Source organism: Maniola hyperantus, chromosome 2, assembly GCF_902806685.2.
Source record: "Maniola hyperantus chromosome 2, iAphHyp1.2, whole genome shotgun sequence".
NCBI lineage: Eukaryota > Metazoa > Arthropoda > Insecta > Lepidoptera > Nymphalidae > Maniola > Maniola hyperantus.
Genome location: NC_048537.1, coordinates 10,013,054 through 10,038,751, shown reverse-complemented (window position 1 = coordinate 10,038,751; position 25,698 = coordinate 10,013,054). Strand labels below are relative to the sequence as shown.

General features: G+C 36.0%; 1 protein-coding gene across 16 annotated transcripts in view; it reads left to right on the top strand.

Annotated features, from left to right (window-relative positions):
- The window catches only part of alpha-Catr (alpha-catenin related), a 78,246-nt gene that overhangs the window by 35,534 nt on the left and 17,014 nt on the right, over nucleotides 1-25,698 (top strand). For all 16 annotated transcript variants that reach the window (XM_069505987.1, XM_034981956.2, XM_034981941.2 and 13 more), the window contains exon 3: nucleotides 24,513-24,661. In XM_069505987.1, coding sequence (XP_069362088.1) covers nucleotides 24,513-24,661 — 149 coding nt within the window. The remainder of the gene's footprint in view (nucleotides 1-24,512; nucleotides 24,662-25,698) is intronic.

Here is a 25,698-nt window from a genome sequence, read left to right as displayed (position 1 = left end):
ACCTCGCTTCTCGTTGCTCGCCAAATCGTTTCTAGTTTTTAGTTCAACTCGTTGCTTGTAATGTTGGTGGTGGGACCAAGTGCCCTAGGTACATGTAATCGGGGTGGGAACGCGCCGCACACCCGCACAGACCCTGCGCTCACCCGGTGCGGACAAGCGCGGGTGACGTGCCATCTCGACCTGTCGCGAACGTTACATGCTGTTATTATGTCACAGACCACCTATAGACGCCTATTAACCGGACCCCCCCGATCGCCAAGCTTAGGCAGTTACTTAGCATAAAAGGTGGCCCGCGCCCGTTCGGTACTCTCATTCCGCACATTGTCTTGATTACGTGACTTTTGAGTTCACCAATCACAACAAAGCATATCCCCATATATAAGATTTTGTTTTCATGCAAAACCTTGTATATGTGTACACTTGAGGCTGAATTCTCTGTGTTACAATATGTGCAGGAAATTTAATATTCGTCTCTATTATGCTTTCACGCGTAGCTACCAAATACGCGATAGCGCCATGACTCATATCATAACCAAAGGTTGTTTAAATGTCACATCAACAGTTGTTCATTTGTTATGCACTGCCAAGATGTACTTATCTATCGCAAGGGAAGCGAGAGGGGTGTACGTGGCGCATAAAGTTAAATAAGTTTTCAAAAGTTACTTCCGAGGCCAACTGACTCTCTCGGTCTTTGTTGTTTATGTTATTTTCTAGACTTATTTCATACGAAGTTCATTCCCGACTCTTTTCCGTAAAAGCAGCTTTCCAGTGGTAGAGTCACAGATACAGCATAATACATTAATGTAAATGATTTTTTTTTTTAAATTTAATTTTTAAATAGGTAATAGTATCAAAAATCAGCTAAATTTCTTATTATTTAATTGCTATAGATTTTTAATATCTACGCCTTTCCTTAGTTACACCTTTTCGATGGATCTTTCGAGTAGGTATCTTTATATTCTTTTATAATGCCCATTTGTAGTCCCCATATATTATTTATAAGATACAATATACTACACATTATTTGATTAGGAATAATCCCAAAAGGTCTAAGATTAGCGAAAATCTGTGAAAATCTGGTCCCCTATGGATGACCTACCCTTAGGTATATTATCCCTAACCTCAGAAAGATACAAAATCATTTCACGTTGCGTAACAAAGATTCCAAGTTTATGACTTCGCTTTCTAAGGGTACATCCCCACTAACCCGAAGTTCAAAACACATTTTATCAATTTGTCTTTTTTACCTTTCATATATTTTCAATATATCAACCCATCGCCAGCATACAACTGAGAACGGGTCTCCTTTTAGAATGAGAATGGTTTGGCCATTGTCTACCCAGCTGGAAAATTGCGCTTTGGCAGAATTCACACATCTTTGATAACATTATGGAGAACTCTCAAAATTGCCTCACGATGTTTTCCTTCATCGCTAAAGCAAGCGATACTTACTAAACTTAAAACTCATAAAATCTCCTAAAACTTAGAAGTGAGTGCTCGGGATCTAACCCCTGACACGCTGACTACGAGGCCGACGTCATAACCACTAGGCTATCACCACTTTAAACAAGATATGAAAAAAAAATCGACTCTAGATTCTAGACATCGAGTCTGCCTTTTAATAGCTATGTGTACAGTGCCTACTGGAACTTTGTATCCGAGTCTATGAAATGTAGGTAAGATGATTCGTTGGCATTCTGCCACGACATAACGGCGGCACCGTTACAAACAATGACTTGAAATAGCTCAACTTAGCTCCCTAACTACTGCAAAAGGCTAAGTTTAACTAGATTTTAGTGTTTAGATCTTATTAAACTACAGGCGTAAAATGTAAACCGATGCTAAATCTGTATTTCTGTATCTGTAGCGCAACCGCGATGACACGGTAATATTAGTGGCGATGACCTTGCGGTCCAAGCTATGTCGTAGATTTAGTTGACTATTTTTAAAAGCAATAATTGTAAGTCTTATTTTCTATGGCCCTGTTATAGTACGTAATGTTAGTGCGCTACAAAAAATTACAGATGCATAGGTAACCAACTGTGCTGTGGCACTGACGAAACATTTACATAGAAACATGTTGAAAACTCTGTTTTCTGTTAATGTATAGAACTGCATCTGCTTTGTCGTATTTGTTGAAGAGAAACTTGTTTGACATTTCAATTAAATCTTGAAATCTGTCAAAGAATTTACCTGATATTCTGCAGTGCGAACGGAAACTCAACAAAACGAGATGAGATTCGTCACATTGACCTGTCAAACATTCACAATATGTTTCATGTTTAATACAAAATGCTTATGTTCGCAACTTCGTCAGTGTGGACTACACAAATTTCCAACCTCTATTTTACCCCCTGATTGAATTTTTAAAAATCCTTTCTTAGCGGATGTCTACGTCATAAAACTGATATTTATATTACGAAAACCTTTTTGCCTTCGTTACTTAAACATTCAAAAAGGGTCGTAAAGCTGTCTACACAATTCAGGAAGCAATCCAAACTAAGGAAGAAAATAATATCCGTATATGCATGCTCAACTTTATAACTTTATTCAAATTAAATTTTCTTTTTTAATTTTAACAGTATGAGTAGATAGCTCGTGAAAGATCTATTGAATAAGTACGAAACAGTCTCAGTTGCTAATGCAGTGAAACCTGTTTAACTGGGCCCTGGATATGTGAGAAACCTTTATTATTGATAATTACAATAATATGTTCCCGACACTTTTGCATTGAAATACTTCTGTTAGTGAGAATTTTGAGACCTTGTTAACTGAGAGAATTTTGAGACTTTTTCGATGTTTACTTCTGTATTTGGGACTTCATGCTCAATAACCCATATAAGTGAGACAAAAATAAATTTTGTTTTCGCAATCGCCTGTTTTGAACCTCAATATCTTTTGAGAATTTTTGTTTAGTCAGTGTAATGAACTGTAAATGGTTCGATGCTTATCTCTAAAATATGCATATTATACGAGTATTTTATGCGCTACGTGCCTGCTACGAGGCGAGACTACGAGAACTTGTAGGTCGTTAAGGGTAGGCACTTTTTTACGTAATAACGTTTACACTGATAGGAAATAATAATTTGGTCCTTCCTTCTTTGCTTTGTATTGGAGTAAGGTCACTGATAAACAGGTACAATTATAAAGGCAACTAGTTATTTAGCTTCGACAGTGTACTCTGAGAGTGTACCTTCTCCAGTCAAAATTGTATAACTGCAAACCAAGCACATTCACTACGACAATGTTTTCTTGTAACTTTTTTATGGACAAAAACTACTAGAGAGAGAGCCAGCGAGGGCCAGACAATCGTTATTTTATAAAAGCTGAGAGTTTCTCGGCGTATTATCCCCAACATAGGGAAGAACGATCAGTGACTATGAAGTTTGGCATTGTTGTTGTTTTGGTTTTCATGGTGGTTTTGATGGTGGAACAGGTAAAAAAATCTTACGTCAAAACTCAAAGCATAAAGTGTAATTTTTTTACATTACTTCGGAATGGTATTAGAAATCACATCATGTATTGTCAGACACTTAGTATCGTGGCAACCCCCTGCCAGACACCCTTTTGGATTTCAGGGTGTCTGGCAGGAGGTTGCATATGAGAGAGATGTGTCACACTGATTGCGCTCGGGCTACAGCGTTACCGTCACCTTATATTATAGAATGTAACAAGGTTTCCAGGTGCTAAACCTATAACGAAATAGCTGATATTAAATTTTAACGCGTTCCATTTACATAAACGTTGAATACGGATCTGATTACATAACCATTCGAGAGAGAGTAAGTCATAAATTTACAGCCGTAGGCTTTCCTCCCGCCCGCGGCTTAAATGTGCTCTGAAAATTACGCACATAAACCTAGAACGCCCCGAAACCCGTAAAAATTTATGATGCATTCAAACTCAAGGTGTTTCGGCTATGCGACCATTATTAGCTTTTGTTGTTAAAAGCTTTTATTCAGCTTATTATTTACTCTATTTAGGTCGACTCTTCTAAGACAATTTCTAAATATTGATTGAAACTTGATGCTGTAACGGGTCATCATCATCAACCGATAGACACCCACTGCTGGACATAGGTCTCTTGTAGGGACTTCCACACGCCACAGTCTTGCGCCGCCTGAATCGAGCGGCTCCCTGCGACTCGTCTGGTGTCGTCCATCCACCTAGTGGGGGTACGATGCACAAAATAATACTTTATACTGTGTAGGTGTTGTGGTTTAGCGATGATGTTTTGGTATACGTTGGTTTGATGTGTGTGGGTTTAGCCATGAAACAATCACAACTCAGTTTATCCAAGAGAACGCATAATGTATATACTTTTCTTGTCGGTCTCTTCATGACTGAAGGCCGTGCAGTGTATTTGTGGCCTCATTTATTGTGGTCGATCCACTCTTTTCAGCCCTCGGCTTTTTAATGGTGGTTGTAAGCGGATGCCTATCAGGGATTCAGATCAGCGGCTGGGTGACAATTGACTAGCCATATTATGCTCTTCTTCCCTATTATCAACGACTATAACCTTTATAGTAACGTGATACTATGTGAACGTGACTATAACGTGATAGCCTAGTGGTTACGACGTCCGCCTCCTATTCGGGAGGTTGGGGACTCGATCCCGGGCAGGCACCTCTAACTTTTCGGAGCTATGTGCGTTTTAAGAAATTAAACATCACTTGCTTTAATGGTGAAGGAAAACATCGTGAGGAAACTTGCATGCCTGAGAGTTTTCCATAATGTTCTCAAAGGTGTGTGCAGTCTGCGAGTCCACACTTGGACAGCATGGTGGACTATGGCCAAACCCTTCTTATACTGAGAGGAATCCGTGTTCTGTAGTGAGCCGGTGATCATGATGATGATGGTGATAACCTTTTCCAAGTTAAGTATTACACAGTTTTATTCTGGTAAATGGTAATGCAACCAAACGAGCTCAAAATCTTTTACTAATAGGTAGGTATGTGACGAAATCTAGTAAGAAAATTATTTTACTAAGCTTTAAAGCTTTAAAGATATGTAAAGAAGAAACTCAATTTACGTTCTACGGAGCGCTTCTGTTAAATTATTCAGCAAGGTACTCACAATTCCACGTGACTTTATAAGTTTACACGAAGAGGATAGCGTCACTCGTATGCACTCGACCGCCCTCGAGGAAACAAAGGATGTAAAGCAAATAAAATGCATACGTAGCACATGGGTCTGTAGCTACTTGGATATGCTGTCAAATTAAATGAGCATTTAGAAAAGAGAAAAAGTTTTCAAATTTTGAGGTGTACCTTATAGTACCTACTCGACCGGTCGAGATGGCAACCGGGGTATGAGGCGGGGGGACGCCCCACACACCCACACGTTACCCGCGCTCAGCCGCAACGGGTAAGCGCGGGGTCTGTGCAGGTGTGCGAGGCGTCCTCACCCCGATTGCCATATCGGCCTGTCGCGTTCTATACCTTCAAGATAACGCACGTCAAGAATTCTATGCAATAGAATATAGAATTCTTGACCTGGAGTATATTGTAGCCTTTTATTTATATAACACATCCACCCGTCTTATACAGATGGCCAAGAAGAAAAAATATTATTATGCGAACACCCACGGAATGTATTTATTTCATTCTCCCTCAACCATCAAAAATTGTATCCTCTTTACCTGTTAATGGCGAAATAATTGTCACAGGGCAACTTAATGTTACGGAAGTGAGGATAAGGTGGGCTATTCAGTTTTCATTGTATAAAATTATTTTTGTTTCTCGCCCTAATTCCGCATTGCGTCCTTCAGTTACATAATCTTGAGCGAAACTGAGCTAGACAATTTGTATCTAAGCCGATTAAATAATTTCGAAGCAACACTGTCACAGTGAACTAGCACTATTGAGAAAACTACATGAGTTTCAAGAGTTTTCTTACTGTCTTGTTCATAACCTAACGAATGTTGGCTAATATCTGTATTGTTAGAAATTAATGAAATGAAATATGCTTTATTGTACACCATTATAAAAAAGAAAGACGTAAAAGTAAAACAATAAACAACTCAAATAGAAGTAGATACAATAACCGGTGGCCTTATCGCTTTAAAGCGATCTCTATACCAGGCAAGTTGAGGATGACTAGTGAGAAAGGGCTTAGGGTGCACCTGCATAAGTTGTCGAGGAAATAGAAATATTGTTATACAAATATACGTTAGATTATATTAATCGTGAGTTATTCATGTATCTTACTTATCTATATATTATGTAAAAGGAAAAGCTGACTGACTAAGTGACTGACTGATCTATCAACGAACAGCTCAAACTACTCGACGGATCGGGCCGAAATTTCATCGAACATACAGATAGCTATTATGACGTAATCCGCTTAGAAAGGATTTTTGGAAATTCAACCCTTATGGGGGTAAAATAGGGGTTTGAAATTTTCGTAGTCCACGCGGACGAAGGAATAAGCTAGTACTATTATAAATGTGTAAGGTTGGATGTATATAATATGTTTGTTACTTCTTGACGTCACAATTACTGAACCGATTTGGCTGGGAGAAGAGATAACTTATACTCTGAATTAGCATATTATGCTAGGTACTAACTACTTTTTACCTTGGAAAATCAATGCGTTCTGGTATTTTAAAATTGTGAGTGAAATTAAAACTGTGATACCCTTAGAATAAAGCCTGCATAATTAAAAAGGGTTGAGCTTCAAATTAATCTTGGTGCGAGAGTGAAATGGGGCTACGTGACCACTCGTCGATCATTCATCACTTGCAAACAAGTTCATTTAGGAGTTTAGCTGTTTCAGACATTCAGCTGATGAGCTGAAAATCTTCATTTATTACTAACTGATGGCCATGACTTTGTTCGCATGGATTTAGTTTTTTAAAAATCCCGTGGAAACTCTTTGTTATCCGGAATAAAAAGTAGTCTAAGTCACTCTCCGGGTCTTTCACTATATGCAGCCAAAAATTCACGTCGATCCATTGCACCGTTACGACAATAACTTAAACTCAAACTCAAATTATTTATTCAGAATAGGTAAAATTTTACGCTTCCTGATTGTCAAAATTTTATTTGTAAGATGATATAGTGGTGATAATTAATACGTACTTAAAACTAAAGCTACGAGGGTTCCAAACGCGCCCAGGTCTGAGAAGAGCCCACAACAAACTTATATGGTTATGATCATAGAAATAGTCAAGTCAAAGTCAAAGTCAAATGATTTATTCAAAATAGGTAATAAATTACTCTTATTGATTGTCTGGTATAGTGTTAGATTTGTAAGATAATATAGTGGTGATAATTATAACGCAAACTTAAAACTAAAGCTACGAGGGTTCCAAACGCGCCCAGGTCTGAGAAGAGCCCACAACAAACTCAGCCGGGTATTCTTTTTATTATCACCACTTTACAAAATTATTGAAACTTATTAGAACTATCACAAAGTCGTTAAGCAACTCATTCCCAAGCTTGCTTATCATTTAAATAATCCTTTACATTGTAATAGGATTTTTCAATTAGTTTACGTTTTATGAAAACTTTGAACTTGTTGAGAGACATCTCCAATATGTCTTCTGGAAGCTTATTATAGAAACGTATGGAATTACGAGCAAATGAATTGCTAACTTTCCTGAGCCTAGAGGCGGGAATTACAAGTTTATTTTTATTTCTAGTATTTATATTATGACAGACACTTTTTTTTTTAAATTTATTTATGTTTTTATGTACGTACAGTAATTATATATATATATTATAATAATAAGTACTATTACCCTGGTGATTAATTAGAATTATTACGTCCTACTTCCTTGCTTATGACGCAATATGCTAGTCTGAACTGCGCTTAAAGACAGACAGATGCTGTGGACTGGTTGCAGTGGTCTTTATTGTTTATCTGTTTAATCATCAATAGGTGTTATGTAAAAGGGAGGCAAAATCTCGCGTGTAAAGCTCACCCGCTCAACGCAGAAATATAGAACGTTGAGATATAGGTCAGTATTTTTTTTACTTTCGATTGAAAAAAGCACGCGCGCCTAAAAACTTATCCGTTTAATTTTAGCTTGTTTTTAAATTTACGAGAGCTCCAATATTTGTACAATTCTAGTTGAATATAAATGGTTGTTTTCAGTTTTTACTTTCAATGTTTTTTCTGATTTGAAATAACCCTGTATAATATTGATTTTCATTATAGGTACTTAAACGGTCAACTTTCGTAACGTTTCAAACGTGCATCTTTAAGTAGCAAAGTACGAGAAATTGAATTTTCTTTTACAGTAAACCCATTTTAAATTTTCTATGTAAGAATTTCCCACTTCTTACTAATATTATAAGTGTGAAAGTGTGTGTTTGTTAGATGCTTTGCTGGTTTATTGATTTATCCTTTAATCACACCGCAGCGGAGCAATATTTTCTTATAAAGCTACTGTCCCAAATACTATAGTAATCAAGCTTATTATTGACCTATTTTCTAATTGTCCTATTCGGGTGGTCGGGGGTTAGATTCCGAGCCCAAACGTTTAACTTTTTTTGCTCATCACTTGCTTTGACGGTGAAGCAAAACATCATGGGGAAACCTACCTAAGAGCTCGCTATAATGTTTTCAAAAGTGTGTGAAGTCTGCCAACCCGCACTTGGCCAGTCCCGTTCTCAGTAGTGCCCGGTGATGAGTTGATAAATAATAAGTCTGTTATTTGCCTATATTTTACATAACAACTCTCAAGTCTAATCTCGCAAAGCTGTGAAATCATTTCGAGCATAAATCACAAGAGGCACTCGACTCCCGAGGGTCGCTAAGGGAGTTACGAATGCGTAAAGATTAATCACAATCGTAAGGATAACAGCTCCACCTGCATGGTTAGGCGGGCGCGCGGCCTTGGCCCACTGGCGGTCATCTATTTTTAGCTGGCCCTGCTTCGCGCGATGTTCATCAAAGAAGCTATTTAAAACTAAACGCCTTTGTATTTGGAAGGAGTCGTGTTCCGTATCTTTAAGTCGTTTCAACCGTTACTCTATCGGAAAACGCTTCAAATGTTTCTCTTACGTACACATAAAATGCTAAAGTAAACGTAGACATCGGCATTCTAACACGTTTAAACTTATAGTAATCAAGATTATGCCTGCCACTTTGTCCGCGTGGATTTAGGTTTTTAAATCCAGTAGTAGGTTTTGTCTGTCTCGGTCATAAAAAGGTAACAGACAGAAATACTTGCGACAGATCGAGTTGGCAATCATGGTATGAGGCGGGGGAGCGCCCGGCACGCCCAAACGTCACCTGCGCTCGACCGAACCGGGTTATTGCAGGGGCTGATAGGCTTGCGCTTGACGACATCATGCTTTACAGAAAGCAATGATGAGATCTAAGTTGGAGCGCGCTTGCCTAGAAGATGCCTGTTCACACTTGCCTAGGAGGTCCTAAGTTATACGTAAACGTAGCAAACACGGGTGCCGGAAAGGCGTTCCAGAGCTTAGCGGTCCGTATATCAGAAACGTTAATTAGTAATAGTACCTACATATGGAACGAGAAATTAGTATTGATTATGTATATACCTACTAAATATTTTTTCCATGCCCATTATTTCTATTAAGTATATTTATGATATTTTTATCTTCGTGGCTAATCTACCACCATCCAATGCCGAAAAATTCTGCTGTGAAACATTTTCAAGTATGTAGAATGTAGATTATTGTAGACAAGAGTGCTTGTTATGGCACTCGCCGCTCTGTTACAACGCAAAAAGGATGAATATAACATAATATCGGTAGAAAGGACCACTTAGGCTTGATGAAAGGGCAAAGTAGAAAATTAAAGGGAGCTCAGAGTACAGACTCACCCGAGTCGAATGAGCCGCGTTGAAACTTTTAGAAATGAGCAGAAAACAATAATTGGCTCTTCAATTAGATTTACGGTTCTCGCTTCTCTTTGCACTGAATTATGTACAATTTGTTTTGAAAATAAAATAAATTTAAAATGTCAAAAAAAAAAAATTTTTAATTTGATTTAATTTATTTTAAACTTCTACTAAGTTAAATATAAATTAAATCAATTTTATTTATTTTATTTATTTATATTACTTATTAGTTTCGCTAGGAGCATAGAGACTTAGCATCAACAAGTACTAAGTAGTATATATACAACAAAAAAAACACGAGTGCCCTGCCAAAAAACTAAAGAGTAAAAATTTTTTAAATTATAGCCAGTGTCACTCGGGATGATGTAAGGATTCTAACGATTAGCCTATAAAACGATATCCAAACTGTTCAGGCATTTAAGAGTTATGGTGGAATAAAGAAATGACATACATACCTAACCTATACACGAACCCTGGAAACGTTACACTCTACTTTTTGGTCAGTCGTGTAAAACTCAAGCCATTTTTAAAACCCAGCTGCTTTGTTCCATCAATCTAGCAATAGGTACAAGGAGTGGAAGAAAGGCCACGCTGCCTGTGTTTTTGGGCACGTTGCCACGGTACAATGGGGTCAATTCAATTTTGATCACCTTCCAAAATGGGATAGATATACCTAATTTGAGTGAAAGTGAGTTTGGATCTATCAAGTTCATCTATCTACCTATCATACAAGTTACAACCTATAGATTCGTTCATTTAGTTTTAATTGACCACATTCTGCAGTGTACGAGTACGATAGGTATAGGTAATACCTATTAGACTATTATATTATTATGTGCTATTAGGTAGAATAGAATAGAATAGAATAGAATAGAATAGAATAGAATGTTTTTTTATTCATGTAAACTTTTTAAAAGTGCTTATGAATAGTCAGGTAGTTTTAATTTACCACTGGTTCGGAATGCCGTTCCTACCGCTATGCTTACGGTAGGTATGCTTAGTGAGTTAGGTGAGGTTGGTTGATTCTGCAATAAAAAATCACGTCTATAAATAAGCGTTCGTTGCTTTACTATATAAAAATCAACCAGATAAATATTAAATAACCTTTATGTAAAACGAATTATATGGTCGATTCCGAGAAAGCTGCATCAATTATTGCTATAATCTCGATTGTTGTGATCAGTTACCGAACTTAACGTTTTGTTAACCAGTTTAACCAGAATTAAAAATGAGGTTATACGATGTTGCAACTAGCCTAACCACTATTTGCAGAACACTATAAATTAGTATAATTAGTACTATTAGTTACTACAAATAATTGCGATAATTCAGTCTCTACATGGATGTTCCCAAAACGCTGTATCTAGCAACAATACCAGACAAGCATTCCATAATAGCAAAATACCTACTGATCAAGTGACTTAGTACTGTGTAGAATCAAGTTAGGGTATACTTAGCACTAATTATAGGCTTTTCGACAACTAATTTAAAGTACTTGCCTGTAGGTAAACCGCTTTGATATCGCGTGTCCAATTGTCCATGCCAACGCCCGTCTAGACGTGGTAGATAAGCTCACTAGATGATGCCCGCGTCTTCGTCCGCGTGGATTTAGGTTTTTAAAAATCCCGTGGGAACAAAAAGCTTATGCTTATGCCCTTCCCCGGGATGCAAGCTATATCTGTACCAAATTTCGTCAAAATCGGTGGAACGGATGGGCCGTGAAAGGCTAGCAGACAGACAGACAGACACACTTTCGCATTTATAATATTAAGTATGGAGGATTAGTCATTATACATAACAGTTCAGTTGCTGCAAATTTGAAATCCTTATCAAAGCCTTTAAATGAGAAATGAAAGGTAGGCTTTGTAAGAAATTTAATTTAGATTATACCTAATACTTACTCACACCGCCCAGGAAATTTAAACCAGCCTTACATTCGGAAAAAAATCCAGAAAGCTGAATTATGATCTGAACCTGGATATTGTTGTTCTAAACAAAATGTCCTTTTTGACGTCCTGCTAAATTTTACATTCTCAAAGGTCACTATATAAATAGTTTGTTTGAGTTATTTTGCTTCAAACAACAATATCTAGGTTAATACCAAAATCTAGCTCACCTGGAGTTTTTTCGAGGCCGAATGTGTTATTTCCCTGCCCTAATAGTTTGATCGACCTAATAACTCTTTTCTGATAAATTTCGAGAATTAATAAAACCTGCGACCTCGGCGCCAATATAAAACATTTTATAATATAAAATGGTAAACAACTTCGTACTTCAGTGACATTAAATATAATAAGGCTTTTCAATTTCTTTTGTCCGTTCAGGCATAAGTAATAGGATTAGCAATTTTCTACATTATTTTAAAAAGATATTGCGGATCGTGGTTGGAAAAAAGTTTGTACCGTAATGGACAGACTAAACCCTAATATATTCTCCAAAGTACCTTAAATGAATTTTTTACTATCGGTCCATATTCGCCTAAGGAGTAGTTGGCCCAATTTCCCGCACCTACAGAACTAGAACACAATAAATTCTGGACAGTAAGTAACACAGCTATACAAACAAAATACAAATAAAAAGTACAATTCTGCTTTTAAAACGAGCAATCTCTTTGAAAAAGTGCTAAAAGCTTTTACTTTCCCTTCCGGCCTTTGAACTTTAAAGTATATTTCAAAAACATAAAAATCTTTTAATTTGATTGTTTTCCAAGGAGAAATATTACGTGACCGGACTGAAAGTTTCGTGGAAAGTATTCGTTTGTTTATACTGTAAACCAGGTAGGTAGGTGTATTAAGTGATTCATTATCTACAGCTGTTGAGTTGTGACCGCGATTTTTACAATGATTCAATGATGATAGGTCAGTGACGTTTTAAGAAATAGGTAGATACGTACTTTGATTACTTATAGAAATATGGGATTGTCGTAATTTTGACTGAAAAGTATTTAATAACGATATTCATTTGCTTGTAATTAAATTTTGCGTCAGAAAAGCTGAAATATTTTCTAAGGTGGTTTTGTATAGTAGGTAAACTAGCCAGCAGCTAGACCGCAGTAGGTTCGTGAGTGCAAAGCCGTGCCGCCTAGCGATTTAGCGTTCCGGTACGATAATGTGTAGAAACTAAAGGGGCATAGGTTTAATAAAAACTGCCATACCCCTTCCAGGTTAACCCGCTTCCATCTTAGACTGCATCATCACTTACCACCAGGTGAGATAACACTCAAGGGCTAACTATCTACGGGATATGCATCTGAATAAATAAAAAATAAAAAACTTTAAAAGCTTGAACAATTATTGTAATGTTTTACTTTCCAAGTTTATCTAGATAAGTATCATCCCCGAGTTCTCTACCGTATAGGTTTGATGAAAAAAAAATTTTGAGTTTCTCTCAAAGAGAAGAAAAAGAAAAAGTACCCCGAAATTTATTGGTTTTTTTTTTTCCATTTTTGTGTGAAAATCTTAATGCAGTTCACACAATCAGTATACATCTACTTACCAATTTTCAACAGTATAGCTCTTATAGTTTCGGAAAAAACTGACTGTGACATACGGATGGACAGACAGGCAGACATGACGAATCTATAAGGGCCATTCGGCTACGGAACCCTAAAAACAATATGGTAGCTGTATGGTACCATGTTCAAATGTGAATATTTTTACTTTTTATTTAATTTTTTGGCAGGATCTTATTCTAAGGTCGTCTCGTGTTTTAATTTATTTAATACGGACTTGGGGTATTGTAGTGGTATAAAAACAAAATAAGATCATACAATAATACCTACTAAGTATGTACCAAATTAAATGCACAGTTATTGGCCCTCACTCCGAGGACAGGCCGTTAAAACTCTCATATTCGTAAATTTGTTCACGGGCCATTAATCTCTTCTAATTTTGTTGTATATACTTGAGTATACGTTGAGTTTTGAGATATAGTAAACGTAATATAATATTATTAGGATTGAAATATAGCTACGGGACTTCACTGAAACCGGTGACTCTACGTTGTATTAAGAAAACCGCCTGCAACTAACAAACCTGCTGTTTCATTCGTGATTCTCAATATCTAAATATATAAAAGGAAAAGGTGACAGACTGACTGACTGGCTGACTGACTGACCTATCAACGCACAGCTCATACTGCTGGACGGATCGGGCTGAAATTTGGCATGCAGATAGCTATTATTAAGCATCCGCTAAGAAAGGATTTTTGAACATTCAACCCTTAAGGGGGTGAAATAGGGGTTTGAAATTTGTGTAGTCCACACGGACGAAGTCGCGACCATGAGCTAGTTAAATAAATAAAAAATCCGACGATTTGAGAACTTCCTCCTTTTTTGAAGTCGGTTAGTGACAATAGTGAGTCGCAGCTAGTTTTCTTAAATTACAATAATCCCGGTCATAATTTCAACATAAGATTCCGTTATATATCGTATGTAGATTGTATCAACTTTTTGTTAATTATTTGTTATTAAAATATAGCTACGAGTATGTTACAAAAAAATAATTTGTCAACGTCACCAACTCGTTTAAACCATATTTGAACCATTTCATTTAACATTTGGTTAATGTTCCATAAAGTTCACATCGCACCTGCGAACCTAATTTGCGAATAGTGGAACATACATAATATGTAAATCTTTACTGAACATAGTAGGAACACGTTGTTTAGAATAGTTAGTACTCTACAATAATAATAATTATTCGGAAACACTACCAGGGTACAGTATGCGGCAGAAAAAAATGTACATCGATCTTTAGAATTAGACTTCGGCTTTGTAGAGCGCTGTCTCTGTCACTCATACCTATGTGACGTTTTATCGGCCTCAACAACAAAGACAATGCTCTACAAAACCGCTATCTCTTTCTAAAAGTCGTAATGTAAATTATTTTCTGCCGCGTAATGTAGTATCGACTTCGCACGCCCTGTCGACTCCATCCATACTAATAGTAATTATCCTCATTCCTCATATCATAAGCAATAATCAGATGCAAAAAAATGAAACTCAAGGAAATATACATTTAACAATTTGTTATCAGCTTAGATACCAACTTACATAGACGTTTGAAAATTGAATGTTGTCTATCTTCGAAACATTATTTTAAAGGCTCAAAGTAAAATCTTTCTGGAAATGATCGCTTGCTTTGAAAGTACCAATTCAGTATTTGGTCTTTATCGGTATAGGATTTATTTCATTCGTATTCTGAATAAGAAATTGGGCCATCTGCGTCTTAGGCACGGATTTGCATTCACAGTGGAAAATTTAGGAAAGGTATTTGGGAAGCTGGAAATTTAAACGTGAATAATTCCTACTGCTAACTGCTGCTTTCAGTAAGAAGGATTTTCGTTTTTGACAGAACTGTTTAGATTTATTTTCACTAGACCACAGTTCACGACAGTTGTGAAACTTGAAACAAAACCTCGAGGCTTCATCTACACTGGCAGGCGTCCAATGTAGGCTATGAAACGACTAGGATGCGACTAGGTAAGTGACATATGGGCCGTCGCGTCGCGTCCTGACGCGAAAAATATAATATTTAAAACTCTTGAGCTACCCTGGTAGCTCAAGAGTTTTAAATATTATATTTTTAAATCTTTGATTTCACGACACCCATATAGTGCTCAAATACCACGCACATTCCAATTCAAATGTAGATTCATAATGTAGACACACCTTTATGAAACATCTCGAAATTGAGAATAGTCTCGAGATATAAAACGGCGGTCCTCGAGGGGTAAGTATCTTTAGCCTTGCTATTTTTAGACACACTGGCGCCAGATAAAGGTGGCCTAGACTTCATGTGCTTCAGTAGAGGCGGAGAATAACATTTTGGTCCGAACATACCTAATATTATCTGATCAACGGTTTTGGTATACATATTGTAGTTATTTGATCCCTCTTGTTTGTAATTTCGAATTTACCTAGGGAATATTAGTATAGGGGTTTGTATATAGAAACTTGTATTCTAAAACTAAAGTAAGACTATACTTTATTATTTCTAGCTACTTTTTCTTTGCTTTAGCTGCAATACTTTGCATAAATTATAAAGATATTTGAATAGGTTTTGAACTTAACCAATTACTTACTTACCTCGAATTTCATGATCAACCTATCGCCGGCTGACCACAGAGCACGGGACTACTCTCATAATGAGAAGGGTTTAAGCCATAGTCAAAGCAGACTGCACAGTTCACACGCCTCTTAGAACATTATGGAAAACTCTCAAACATGCAGGTTTCCTCACGATGTTTTCTTTCATTGTTAGAGCACGCGATATTATTTTAATTACTTAAAATACACATAACCCCGAAAAGTTAGGGTGTGCGCGGGATCGAACCCCCGAGCTCCCGAATAGAAGGCAGTATTTACCTCTGTTTTAAAAAGCCTACCATGATGATGATACGTTTTCAGTAAAATTTTGTTGTTTTATTATGAGGAGCATTCGGTAGTTGACTTTGGTTTATAGTCCCGTTTATGTCTGCAGTTGCTGAGAGTTGAAGTGATGGCTTGCGAGTGTTTACGACTTCTGTGTCAGTCAGACAAATATCACGAGGCGAGGCAATTTATTTTAACAGTGTAATAATTTTATGATGACGTTAATTTTTTGGGGGATTTACTGACGTTTTATCAGGTTAGAAAATAAATTACATATTACATACAAATAAAAGAAAATAATTTACTCCCAAATTCGGCCATTCGAAGTAACTCCAGTTGCCGATCTGTGGTTGATGGACCAGCACTAACGACTGATATGCATTGTCACTACTTCGTAAGTCACACCTATTTACGAAAAAAGGCTGTAAAAAGCTTACTTCTATTCCTATTATTTTTTCCCCTATTGGGGATTTAATAAGGTTGATTAATATTAATTTCAGAATTTAACACCGTAGGTATCACTACTACATAATTATAAATGCGAAAGTGTATTTGTTTGTTCGTTTGTCCAGTTGTCCTTAAATCACGTCGCAAAAAGCAGCGGATGTAATTTTTTCGAATGGGTACAGTTAAAGACCTGAAGAGTGACATAGGCTACTTTTATCCCGTAAATTCAAAAAGTATATTGCGGGACTTTTGAAAAAACCTAAATCCATCAGCCTAGTATTATAATAAAGTCAAACGTAGTTAAGTATAATTTTCAAGGCAAACTCTATGCATATAAAATGAAGCGTAGGTATCTATATTAAATTGAGGGTAGATAGGTACTGATAAAATTTCTAGTCACGAACTCATAATACGTCACAATGGATAAAGTTTGCCATCCTAACATCCTATAATGGTATCATTTGCTAGTTTTAGAAACAATCTCAATTTGCAAATTTCTGCTTTAGGTTTAACTTTAGTCTATATGAATTTCATAAATTAAAACCTCTTCAACCAAACTCATCATTAATATTACAAAAAGGGGAGCAAATAAATACAATTTACTATTACTGTATAAAGAAACAAAAGTATGATTAAAACTATACAAAATAGTAAAATGGTTTGTTTTTGTGACAGTAGATTAAGTTAACCAAATAAAATAGTTATTTGGTTCTTTTCAAGCTATGCAACCCTCGGTGAGCGAGTCTGACTCGCACTTGTCCGTTTTTTTATATTTGTTTTAGTCAGCTATAAGCCAACTAAAGAATTTTGAAAATGTTCAAACCTAACAACCTACAACTACAACCTAGACTAGCTTGATAGACCCATAGCGATTTTTGGAAATATTTTATTACATATTTTTGAAATTCCACACATAATTCACTATCAAAATAATAGTTAATGCAGACAAGTTTATCATCATTTTGAATACAGGTCACAGACTATTTTAGCTTCAAAGCGGTTTTGTAGATAGTTTGTTGTCACGCTATTAATATTAACTCTAGCCCCTATTCAATAATATTTCATGTCATAATGATTTTTCGCGTCAGTCGCTTGGTCGCTAATTGCTGTTAAATCTACAGTGATTGGCGGGCAAAATTAATAATATAATTCATCTATCTGTCATCAATCAGTAAGTTACTTAGCAATATTGCAATAAAAAACCATACAATATTTGATAAAATATATAACTACAACGTTGCTAAGTAAATTATCGACCGATTACAGATAGGACTAAGTACCAGAACTAATTATTTAATTTCAGCCATTAGGTAACAGGAATTTCATCGGTTCACTTTTTGAAATTATTCCAATGATAGGTATAATTGAACCAATTAATCCATACTTCCATATCCACCCTTTCATGCTTTATATTGCAAATGCGAATGTGTGTCGGTCTGTCTGTTTGCCAGCTTTTCACAGTTCATCCGTTAAATCGATTTTGACGGCTACAGAGATTCCATTTTGGGGAACGACATGGGCTATTTTTTATCTCGGAAAATCAAAGAGTTCCCACAGGATTTTTTTAAAAGCCTTAAATATATTTGGTACAGAGATAGCTTGCATTTTGGAGATGGATATAGGCTACTTTTTATTCCGAAAAATCAAAGAGTTCCCACGGGATTTTTTAAAAACCGAAACTTATGCTGACAAAATCGCGGGTGTCATTTAGTTTCACAATTGAATGCAATCATAACTTTACTTAGTATAAAATGGTCAGTGTAGATATATCCAGTCACGGCACTTCGAATGCCAGCATAAATCAGGCTTTAATCGAAGCTGGGGTTTCGCATCTGATCGTTCGTCGTTTAGTAGAGGTGTGATAGTTCCGCAGTGTGTACGTCATTGCAGTATGTAGTCATGACCACATTGTGCACTATCACATGGAAGTAGGCAGTACAGGCTACCTACTTCGTAGACTAGTACTTAAATTTCCTTTGCACTATCACAATACAAATGTCACTTTACATGATTTACTTTACAAGTTACAACTCTAGGTACTACTTGGCAGCTTTTAGCAAATTTCTTTAAGATTAAAACAAATTGTAAAGGATTATTTAAACAATAAGAAAGCTTGGGAATTAACTGTTTTAACAGTTTTGATAGTTCTAACAAGTTTTAAGTATGAAATATGACTTTTCGCAGATCGGGCGCGTTTGGTACCCTCGTAGCTTTAATTTTAAGTTTGCTTCATTCATTATTCTACATATTCTGGATATGGAAAATAACAAAAAGGTCTTTGTACATATTCAACAATATTAACAATCAAAAAGTGTACAATGGCACATATATAATTATGAATAAAGGCTTTGAATTCGACAATGCAAAATGAAAGCTCTATCTTAGCTATAAAGCCGTTTGGCGATCTTATCAAAACAAATATTAGGATATAAGCAACGTCATTTAATAGCTCGTTTTAAAACTTATTTAACCTTCCGATAAGATCTGCTCAGCACTTATCTCATCTTTACTGAAGTATTTCAGCGCCGTTAACATTTTAAAAGTTCATGAACTGCTAAGAAACTCAATTTAAAAAGCGTGAAGGCTTGAAATAAAATAAGGTCAAGTCGCCATTTTGATTAAGCTGCTGTAATTATTTACAGCCTACTATACCTTGTTTAGTTTACTATTGGTCCCTTACTGTTATCTAATTGAAAAATGTATACCGATATCTTGTGTATTTTGAAATATTTTTTTATTTATTTCCATTCACACACAGCTTTCATGCATGGATGTAACCAACTCAGAATTCAACTCAAATTTTTAAACTACTAATTATTCTTAAGATAATAATAAAAAAAACCAGTATGTTCATTACTAAGTAAATTATATATCAACACTTATAAATTTGTATTTTTAAATTAACACTTACAAACTTTGACATACCCACTTGCTAACAGAACTTTAGATAAACATACTTAACTTAAAAAGCTACATGTTGGCACACGTGACTGTGTAAGTAGTACTGGGTAACAAGGGTTAAACAAACAGGTACACATCCGCCGGGACAAATCCGTAATTATGCCAGTAAAACTGCTTAATCATGAGATCTTGATGAAAAAGTCTCTCCATGAAACAATTTTGTTTTGTTCTTTCAAGTTTGTGGGTGTCGTCATTCCTCACATGCTTTCAAACATTTTGAGCTGAGAGAGCGACGAAGCAATACAATACAGACTAGGTAAAATCCAAACTGAAATTCCACATCATTTCTTTACACAACATGCAGATCTTTTTCCTCCTGAATTCTTTCTTTCCCTCCAATAATATGCAGATTATTATTTACTATCCCTTTAATTGTATCATCATCAGCCAAGTCAGATATAAGACAGTTTGAGCATAACTAATATTTATCTACCCATTAAACTTAAGCTTGTTTTAGGATTACGTTCAAAAAGAAAAACTTACCAACTTTGATCCACCCCATAGCATTGATCAATAGAATAAAACAATATTTTTCCCGCGACTTCATCCGCGTGATAATATATATAACTTACCTTACCTATACCACTATGACCTATAGCACTCGGAGATAATGTACCTATACCTATATCAGAGAAAAAAATCTGAATCTGATTATTAGTTGCACAGATTACTTCCTACATCGAAACTTACAAACTATTATTTTAATACTAGTGCAGACGAAAAAGTGTAGCTATCACTAGCAAATGCAATAAAAACATCTAGACACTTACATTCTCTGTACGGGGAGAAATGATCTTCTATTGAGCTGGTAAATATAGCAAAGAGGCACTTAATCATGACGTGTCAGTTTCAAAGCCGGCAGTCCTGAAAGCTGCGAAGTCATTGTGAAGAGGAACAATGTGACATTACACTTTACAACCGCAATAGGAGTCCACTATATACCTACCATTGACATTTAACAGGCTTGTAGTTTTACGATAGTTATTCAAAAAATATTGTCCAACTTTCCGTTGACGCCACTGATAAAAAATTTAACGAATAAAAACACTTTGAAATCTAAACGACAGCATGAAATCCCCCATGCCATCAAATATAAGTAAATTCAATAAAGATTTATCTGTACATTCGAGTTATACAAACGAAAAGGTAATTATCACAAAGTAAATGATTGTAAATACATATCAAAAATTGCGTAAACGGCGGCAATTTTTGATATGTATTTAAAATTATTTAGTAATTGCCTTGAAGTGTAGGTAAAACACTAAAAAATTATAAAAAACTAAGTAAACGGTTTTCCGATTGCGGATCGGGATGATATAGGTAAGTGTCGACAACTCCATTTTTCAGGAGGGCCCGGGCAAAGCTCCTGAAACCACCACTTTGTACCCTTTATGTTGATATCCAGAAACTAAGATATCTACAGCCACGTGTAAAAAAGTATTCAAAAAATGTTAGAACTAACCCACAGCTCGATCAAAATCAATACAACACAATATCAGTTTCTCAACAGTATCAAAAAACAGTTTCTCGCGGTTTTTCAACGATTTGTCGATGAAAAAACCAAGAGATAAGCGTTGTTGCATGATTACGCTTAAACTACAGGCTGATCCCATTCAGACTCAAAAAGCCTAGGAGGCTATAATAAAGCATTTCATCTGTCATCTTACGTTAATGATTACCGGAATTAGAACTTATAGTGAGAGCGCGACAACCGAGCGCGAGAAGACGAACCTCCTGCCCCAGATACTTTTAAACTTTAACAATTGATTAAACTCTAAGGGCGTCTGGCACTTGGCAGAGGGTTGCCACGACACTGTGTCTGGCAATGCATGACGTGATTCCTAATTCTATTCCGAAGAAAATATAAAAAAATTAGACTTTACACTCTGACGTAAGATATTTTTACACCTTTTTTACCTGTTATCTCCCAAAGCCAACCATGATCCAAATTTCATAGTTGCTCCTCCCTCTGTTGGAGACAATACACAGAGAAACTTTCAGCTTTTATAAAATAACGGAGGTCTGGCACGCGCTGGCTTCTTCCTCCCTTTGTAAGATAAAATGTAAGAGAAAACGTGAGTCATTTTTGCGAATTATATTTTTAAAGGATTGTATAATAAATGTTTTCAAGTTTTTATATGAACGGATCTTTACTCTTTATTAATCTCGTTTAAGCGCGATTGCCGTTCCAATTAAGTGGAAACGATTTGCCCAGTCCGACAACCGAGCGGTTTTTACTACAACTTCTCAATGGTTATCGTCAGCAATGTAACTTTTATCACAGTAGTTAATGAGGCTAGTGTAAATGCTAATCATTTCTGCTGTTTGAGCTTAAGAAGCTTTGAGCCTAAGAGCTTAAGCTCAAATTGTAGATTAAAGACATACAATTTTTATTTACTCTAAAGTACAATGATTTTTTTACTCTATCTAGTAGGTAATATGATTGTGCAAAAATAAAAAAGTTTTCTCTCACCTGTAAGTGTTAAAATAGCTGTGTTCGTTTGCTTCTTGAAGCAAATTTCACTTGTCAGAGACTTCGTAATCGAGCTGCTGACAAGTGACATTTGCTCCAAGTTTAAACACATGCACGAATTGCGCACATGCGCACAAAGAGAAGCAAACGAACACAACTAATAACTTTTCTTTGAAAAACGGAAAATAATACATCGAGTTTGATGATAAATGTAAGGTCTCATTTTGTAAAAAACCATTATTTTACAATCCTTAAAAAGAACGGCGCATGCATTTTGAACTATTCACCCGGCTTATTACTCTGAAAAGTTTCATAGAAATTTATTGAACGAATTTGAAACATTATAAGTTAGATTGCGGCATTTCTAGTCCGCGCAAACACTTCAAGGCTTCAACTGATACGTTACAGAATGTTAACAAACACCCACCTTGATAACGCTCTTCAGTCTTATCTAATAACTGCAACATGTCTGTTTTATTACACACAAAAAAAAAAAAAACTTAATATTTAGATACCAAGTTTAGTACCAAAGCCTATTTAGCTACGCTAAAGTGAAATATAGGTATCTATTATGGTACTACTATGGTACTGGATCTTAATAAAAATAAAACAAAAGAAAATCTGAAGTTTCTCTTCATAACTGCAATTACCTTGCCATTTTTCAAATGCAAGTGGAACGAATTGCAAAGAAATGTTTTATCTCAGATTTTTTATCAATCTTCCGTTTTAAAGCGTAAGCTTTTGCAAAGCTATTGAAATCAAGATTAATGCCGAGAAAACAATGAAATCGCTGGCTTCTACGAAAACTTTATTCGATGTTAAAAATGAAAAAGTAAAGTAAAATAATTACTTTACTTTTTCATTTTTATTTTCGTTTATCCGTGACATCTTTTATAAAAACCGGCCAAGTGCGAATCAGGCTCGCGCAACGAGGGTTCCGTACTACAGTCGTATTTTTTTTGACATTTTACACGATAATTCAAAAACTATGATGCATAAAAATAAATAAAAATCTGTTTTAGAATGCACAGGTACCTTTCATATGATACCCCACTTGATAGAGTATGTTAAGAGTCAGATCCACCACCCACGCAAATGGTCAAGTTATAACTTAGAGTGTTCTGGTTAAGTTATTTTTATTACCTACCTATTTTTAAAATATTTGCGTGGTTTTGTACAAATTTATATGCATTAAAACTAATTACTTACTTACGTTTACACAATCGGGGGGCAGAATGGGTAGGTACACTCGTAAGTACCTGCCATAGGCCTATACATAATATATTCTATATAGGATTACAGTAACTATTTGATACTTTTATCATTTCCATTTGTTATTTTCAAATAAACTGGTAGTAGGTACGATTGTAAATCAGTCACACAGATATAAAGGCGACCCTAATTTAGGAGCACGCGTGATACTCGCTGGAGGAATTTAATAACGAAAATGTATCTCGTCTTTGTTTCAAGACGGTGCAATAAATTACAAGGGTATTATTACATTAATTAAATTGGTGAACCGATCCTCGGGGCAAATGTATATTAATTTAGCTTCACAATTAATTTATCATTTACGGGGTAGAGGATTTGTGTTTAAAATGTTGGAACATTTCCAGTTTTAAGGGTTGCCTGTGCCTTTGGTGGTCCATTGGGCAAGCTTTTGGCTAAGGTTAGATATTAATCATCATATCCAAGGCTCATCATAGGATATTTTGAACTGGTTTTTTTTCCATTGATAATAATTTATAATAATTTATTAGGGATTAATTAGGATGATGGAGAGATCTGAGTATAGAACCACCCAGAATACCCGGCTGACTTCTCAGACCTGGGCGCGTTTAGCACCCTCGTAGCTTTAGTTTTAAGTTAGTTAGTAAACATTATCACCACTATATCATCATCTTACAAATGCAACAACCAACTATCAAAAAGTGTAATTCATTACCTATTTTCAATAAAATATTTGATTTGATTTGATTAGGGTTCCGTACCCAAAGGGTGCCAACGGAACCCTAATACCTATTACTAAGACTCCGCTGTCCGTTCGTCCGTCCGTCTATCTTTTTATTAGCGGGCTGTATCTCGTGAATCGTAATAAGTAGAGAGTTGAAATTTTCACAGAATGAGTATTTTTATTGCCGCTGTAACACCAAATAATAAGCATTTTTAAATGACTGGCATAAAAATTAAAAATAATTAAACAGTGTTATTTTTGGACAATGGTACGGAATCCATCGCGTACGATTTCGACTCGCACTTGACCGATTTTTGATACGAAGCCGCGTAGAAATCAATCAGGTCATAACCTTTTCAAACTAGCCCAATTCTCTTTAGACAGCATTGTAACTTATCATAAGAGATCGCATAAATTATCATAGGATAAAAAAAATGTTGATAAGGGTAATCGATTTATTTAGGTTTGTTTTATTGTTGGGCAGGTCGAGCAATAGAGCGCGTGTGCGCGGGTGCGGAGGGCGCGGGCGCTGGCATGGTGTCGGCGGCGCGCGCGCTGCTCGCCTCCGTCACCAGGGTGCTGCTGTTGGCTGACATGGTGGTGGTCCGGCAGCTGTTGCTCGCCAAGGACAAGGTAATCAGGTCCTGTTCAAACTTATAGAAGAACTTCGGTAATCTAACCTGTCAAAATCCTTCTTCGCTGACATGCCTGACATACATAAAAACCGCGGCTCGAAACGACGTCATATTCTCAGAACGTCGATGGAATGTCGCGTTAGTTGTTTGTAGTAGATATGTTCAGTTACAGAAACTCTATCTCATACGATATGCTAGATTTTGTCAATCAAATCGCTTTTCATAAGTAAGACCCCTAATTACTGAAAGTAATTTATGACAGTTTTTGCACGAAGCATCGATATGAAAAGGCATGAAGAGGTACATCTATATCAATGTTGAATTACTCTAAATAAATAAATAAATATGTTATAATCTTTTATTTCAGACTAGATGAGTTCTAATAAATGAGCTCTAAATAAGGACGTTTTGTCCTGTCGATAGTGTGTCGACTCCATAAAGTGAGTTACGCGATATCTTTCTCCGCCAGACAATTATTTGTCACTAATGTGTTTGAGCTCTTCTTCATATAGAACCTGACAAGAGATGAGATTGCAATGGCATTGATGATTAGGGATCAAATTACTCATAATAATTCATATCACAATCCACTTGCAAATTTTCTAATCAGTTTTCTTAATAATCCTAGTTATAGTAGCGCATTAGATTTACATCATTAAAGCACTTTAGTCTCGGAGGCAGAATCATGAAATTAGCTATATAATAGAATCAACCTGTTCTCGTAATTTATCTACACACACTAACGACAAATACTAACCATAAACAATTGAAAATAACGTTATGATTAAGCGGCACTTCGTTACAAGTGCCATCAAAGTTTGCTCGTAACCTTACTAGGTACTTATTCTCTATGCAGAAGCCGCGATCATTATTTGCTCGTTAACAATCAGTGTCCAACTTTGCAGAATTTGTGTGGGCTCTCACGGAGACGGAGAGAGAAGAAAATTTTGAGACGCCGCTGTCAATAATAAATTAAAGCCTTATTTCTTAACTAAGTTTGCTACATAAAATGACAACCAAATTATTTCAGGTCTG